The sequence below is a fragment of the Eptatretus burgeri genome, chromosome 15, assembly GCF_056783735.1.
Source record: "Eptatretus burgeri isolate ZD-2024b chromosome 15, Ebu_testis_v1, whole genome shotgun sequence".
NCBI classification, from domain to species: Eukaryota; Metazoa; Chordata; class Myxini; order Myxiniformes; family Myxinidae; genus Eptatretus; species Eptatretus burgeri.
In genome coordinates this window covers 44445001-44450686 of record NC_140975.1, presented here as the reverse complement: position 1 = coordinate 44450686, position 5686 = coordinate 44445001, and the positions used below count along the sequence as shown (strand labels likewise).

The 5686-nt window shown below is 45.0% G+C and overlaps 1 protein-coding gene across 1 annotated transcript; it reads right to left on the bottom strand.

The window, feature by feature from the left end:
• Positions 1-1286: 1286 nt before the first annotated feature.
• LOC147012076 (spermatogenesis-associated protein 20-like) lies at positions 1287-5188 on the bottom strand. The gene is made up of 5 exons (XM_085856367.1): positions 5006-5188; positions 3840-4115; positions 3026-3141; positions 2077-2143; positions 1287-1979 (listed from the first exon to the last, which is right to left on the bottom strand). The coding sequence occupies exons 1-5, from the start codon at positions 5186-5188 to the stop codon at positions 1632-1634; spliced, it is 990 nt and encodes a 329-aa protein (XP_085712493.1). The 3' UTR covers positions 1287-1631.
• Positions 5189-5686: the final 498 nt, after the last annotated feature.

Sequence of the window (5686 nt, the reverse complement as noted above, 5' to 3'; positions counted from 1 at the left end):
ATGGATTCCAGTCCGTGAGGTAGTTTCTACAATAGGGCCTGAGAAAGCTCGAGGGATCCCATACTTCCATGCGTTCACTGGATGTGACGTCATGTCTGCCTTCCGCGGTAAAGGGAAGAAAGCTGCATGGCAGACTTGGAACGTCTTTGATGATGTTTCTGAAACATTCACCAATCTCAGCCAGCATCCAACATTGATTCGTGATCTTGACCTGCAGAGGCTGGAGAGATTCGTTGTCCTCATGTATGACAGATCAAGCGCAGCCACTGGTGTGGACGGAGCAAGACTGGATCTCTTTGCCCACAAGCAGAGGCCGTACAACTCAATTCTACCAACACATGCAGCCCTCAGAGAACATGCAAAGCATGCGGCCTATCAGGCTGGGATCATCTGGGGCCAGGCAACCATCTCCAGTCCAGACACGAGCAGTCCCGCTGAATAGGGATGGACACAGAAAGGAGAGACGTGGCAGATATGTTGGACACCATACCCCCTATTGCAGCCAGCTGTCAGGAACTGACCAAGTGTTCCTGTAAGAAAGGTTGCAACTGGAGATGCAAGTGCTTTCAGTCAGGGCTCCCCTGCACATCACTCTGCAGCTGCATATGTGGACAGGAGCAGCTGGATGAACATTCGCATGGTATGCATAAGTTTTAACATTTACTCGCCAGGGCCCGGTTGCAGAAAGGCCTTAGCTTCATATGACAATCATTAAAGTGGTGCAAAATCAGAAAAAGTGTGTCAGGGTGCTTTAAAAACAGGAAAATCCACTCCAGCAGGCTTGAAAACATAGGAATCCACACCTAGATAATGCAAATCGGACAACTACAATACTTCTAAGCAAAAAGTCAACTTCGGGAGGCTAACTTGGCGGCCATCTTGAAAAATGGCCGCCATCTTGGATTTTCAAATGGCCAATCAGGCAGATTTGATTAGAATCCCCTGGAGAACAAATGTGCCAAATTTGATGCTTGTATCATCATTTGCACGATTCCTTTCAAAGATTGCTGTTATCTGCCCCACTAGCCTCAAACAGCGTTTTCCGAGTGCTGTCAAGATTCTTCTGGAGGCTTTCCCGAGAAAGGCCAAAACGACCTGCTTTCAGCTCTGTGGAATAGGCCTCATGCAGCACATTCTGCCGAGTGATCTCTCTGTGTGGATCCTGAGAGGAATGTAAATTCACATTCAAGTCAACTTTCCTCCCATCCCAGACAAAGGAATAGCATCTATCAAGATTAAATTGCATCGAGGTATAGTTTTACACTCCTTGTTATTATTTGTTTGTGTGTAGCACAAGGCTTTGGGGCAGCATCATTGGCTGAGGGTGCGGCTGTGCAGCTGATGCAATGCCCTCTGCTGGTTGGGGCAGGAAGTTGGAATTTGGCCATGGTGCTGGCGATAGCTCGCCTACTTTTCATGAAGGACATCATGGGATCTTTAGTGTCCCCAAACTAATTCTGGCAGATGGGACGCCCGTTAAATGTCCATCCGAGGGACGGCACATATATTGATGAATGACCCTGCCTGTGAAACACTGGGATGACAGTTTATAGCTGAGTCGGGATTTAAAACCAGGCTAGACAGCTTAGAGGTGAGTGCGTGTACCTGTAGGCCATCCTGTCAGCCCAGTACTACACTATAAAGAAGCCTGCCAATGGTCCATCTGGAATCCTACCACAACCCACAATCCTCCATTCAAGTTCCAAATGTAGAGTCAGACTCCTCACACAAAAATACATTTGACAGAGAACCACAAAGGCCAAAGGATAAGCAGAATCCACATTCCCATTTTCTTTGACCCAGTAATGATGAATGAACACGTCAGCAAGTGTTGCTCCTTCAGTGCTCTCAGCCAATGGCTCTCCAAGCAGCTGCCTAATTTTGGCTTCTGTCCATACATAGAAAGCTCCTTCTTTCTTGTCCTTGGCGTCAGGGCTGGGATGAGAGTCTGCATCCTCAGCACTGTAAAACCCTCCTTCCTGCCACCGACGCAACAAAAAGCATGTCCTGGAATCCAACTGTTACAACTACCGCTCAATTGGTTGAAAGAATTTGTTTTAAAAAATTACATGCAACCTCATTGAGCAGTTCACGGCCCATGTAAAGGAGGACATCTTGAGCAACATTCGCAAAAAACCCATCTCTTGTGATCTGCAGAGGGGAGACAGATAAAAGAAAAAGAAAAGTCGATTTGTTTCACAATTTGCATGGCTCCACAGAAATAAGTGTTTGTAATTATGTAAACTTTTGAGCTTGTGCAAGACTTTCTTTAAAGGAATTTCCAAATAGCTTCAAAAAAAAGCTCCATGTTGCTGTGCAAATGTGGTTGTGCCTGGTGGTTATTATTTTGGAAATAATACCTGCCGTTTCTCTGCATGCTCCTCGAAAATTCCATGCAGCCCAACTAACACCATCAGGTTTTGGCACTAGCAGGACTTTGCTGATCACGTGACTCAAATCATTTTTCTAGAGGCAAAACTAAGCCACTGGTGTTGTGCTCCGACCACCGTCGTGCCGCCACCTCATCGATTCAGAGCGGAACTTGGAATTTCACCAGGATACTGGCACACAGCAAGATACTCTGTTTTTATTTTTTATTTTTTTTTAACCAAGATGCAGATGGATATTTTAATATCCACAAGCAGATACAAACAGATGGGATACCATCTTGAAAGCTTAAAATCCCATCTGAAAGATGACATATATATATATATATATATATATATATATATATATATATATATATATATATATATATATATATATATATATAATTCCTGTGTACAAAACACAAGGATGACAATGTATAGTTGGGCTGGGGAATGAGCCAAGACTAGAATTGCTACCTCTGAGCGATATCCTGTAAACCCCTGCATCATGGTATCGGATTTTGCCTCAGGATGCAGTGGCTTGCAGGTTTGAACCCCAAGTCCTGTGCTGATTTGCCAATTGTCTCAGAATATATTTGTCCTCAATTAAATATAAGCTATTCCTCGAGCATCGGCCAACTTTAGCTCTTGTGAACATTTGGCTTTCTTGAAAGGCATGGGCCGAAGCCACTGCCAGCTGTGCTCGGTCGTACAGCATCTTTTCAAAGCGAGCCCCTTGCCACAAACCATCGGTGGAGTATCTGTGGAAACCCTACAAGGAATGAAGATTGAAAACAGAATCCTTCTCGAGATCCCAAAAAACTGGCTCGTCAGAAGGCAATTGTTTACTGGATGAATTATTCGTTCTGTCCCGTGAGACTTGCATGATTATTAAGCAATGGCTTACAATGAATGCAATCATGCGGGACTCCGATCGTCTTTGGGATAACGCACAATAAATGTATCTTTAAAGCCAGCCATGATTATCAAGGGTAGCATTTGTTTTGTTCAAATAAAGTTTGCCGAGTGTCTTGACACTTCATAGAAAACAGATTCTTTCCACAGTTTATAGAACAAAACCAAAAATGTTAGGAGTAAGAAAGACATAAATTTGTTTCTGAGAGTTTGCTTCTGTTCCATCTTGTCTACCCCCTGTGTCCATCCCCCCTGTCCCCCCAAATCCCTCATTCTTCTCCACATCCCTTATTCTTACAGGTCACTCTTTATTTTGTCCCTTTGCCCTGCTGTTGGTGTGTTCCCCCCCCCAATCTCTTTCTTCTTACTTCTTTATGGTACGTCCTGATTCGTTCGCTGTTCTAGCTCCTTTATGAGACTCGACTTCGTATAAAAATAAATCCGAAACAGATGAACATGCCCACCTTTCCTGGTATGATTTTGTAGTCTATGCGAAGGCTGAATGAAAAGTATGGTGGCTATCTTGTAATAGGATCACGATGGGTGGGTGGGTACCTGTCCAACATGATCACGCATGCCGCCGTGAGCCACCATGCGAAGCGTGGGCAGAGCTATTTCAAGTGCACGTACACCGTCCACCGAATCGTACTCCAAGGCCCAGGATCCCAAGAGGAAGGCCAGGTTGGCTGGGGTGAGGCAGAGACTTGGGCTGTGAAAGAATACACTCCAAAATAGTTCCCCATAATGCTCGCAGGAAATGGTGTGCAACGGCCTGTTTGTGACCTCCACATCAGAGGGACATTGTGTTCCCGCTAGAATGAAAGGGGCTTGCTGCCATCGTCAGCATAGTTTCCTCTAAATCAAAACAACAGGTTTGAAGGAGGTCAAAATGGGGGGGGGGGGGAATCCATTGTTTTGGAGTAAAAGGAAAGGGAGGGTAGCAGAGCAGGCTGTCACATTGCAATAGATAAAGTTCATCCAAAATTAACCCTCAAACTTTTTCTCTTCCATCAGATATGTCTGCAATCAAACCCAGAGTACTGCTCCTCATTTTGCCTCATTTCGTCCCCTCAATTTTCCTTCATCCTTCACCTTCTTGTTAACTCTGCCACCGAAGGTGGACGGACGTTATGTTTTCACCGAGCTGTTTGGTTGTCTATCCGTTTGTCTGTCTGCTTGTGAGCAGGATATCTCAAAACGTTATGGACGGGTTTGGATGAAATTTGGTGGATGGGTTGGGTGTGTGACAAGGACGAATTGATGACATTTTGGTGAAGATGCGGATCCACATCCGGATACTAGAATTTCCGTGATTCTTCACAATTGAGAGATCGGGCCAAAAACGATATCCTGTACAGCATAGCATGGTATCTGAAAAAGTTCTGGATGGATTATGACAAAACTTTGTGGTTGAGTGGGTAAGTGACGACAACAGCAAGCAGATTCGATTTCGGTTCAGGTCTGGATGCAGATCCGGCCTATCGATGGGATACACAACGTCAACTGTTCAGCCTGGAGGAGGTAAGTCCTCGACCAAGTGCCGTTCTCATTTTCTTCTGTCCCTATCCTAATTCCCAGACATTATAACAATGTCCACCCAAACTTTTATAACATTTGGGACATTCGCTGAGCTGCGAGCTTACTATTTATAATGATGCTGTGTAAGGTTTCAAAAGATTCACATGTTTCCTGGAGGATAAAAATAACAAAAACAAACTTACTTGGGAAAGGGAAAAGTTGGAGCCTCTTCCGAAACCCCCGTATTCTTCGTCGTACAGGTCCGAAAGCTGCAAGAAGCATTGCTGAGAGACAGCCGAGGCCGATGGCATTTCTGCAGCGTCCGGCGATCGAAGTCGTGAACCTTTCTGCTTCTTGGACAGCGTCTGTTCACCACAGTCCACCATGGGACTGTCGGTTCGTGGACCACTGGATGGGAGAAAGGCAACTTTGCCGGACAAATGAATTTGTCTTAGAGCAGTTGCTGTTTATTTAACCACATCATGTATTTAGCCGTCAGGTTGTGCTCTCCCAATGCAGCCGATTACATCTATGATGGACAAAGCACAAGTTTCCAGACACTGGCTTCGACTATTCCCGAATTGATATCACAACGATGAAAGAATTCGCTTCTGCCGACAGATGAGTGCCGGGAACAGATGGTCTTCGAAAAACCATTCAACCCATTTCCCGAGAGTGACTGATAGTTTAAAATAATTTTTCCAAGTGATTTGCATAAAAATCCATACGTTTGGAATGGCTTCTATCCCCTCGCCCCACCCCGGGCTCCCCAAATCACGTGACCCAATGTTCTGCGCATCTGTTTTTACCTCTTTGGAAATTTTTTGCAGCAGAATTTTAAATCCAGGATGAGACGAGCGATCTTCTGGTGGGAAGTAAGGACC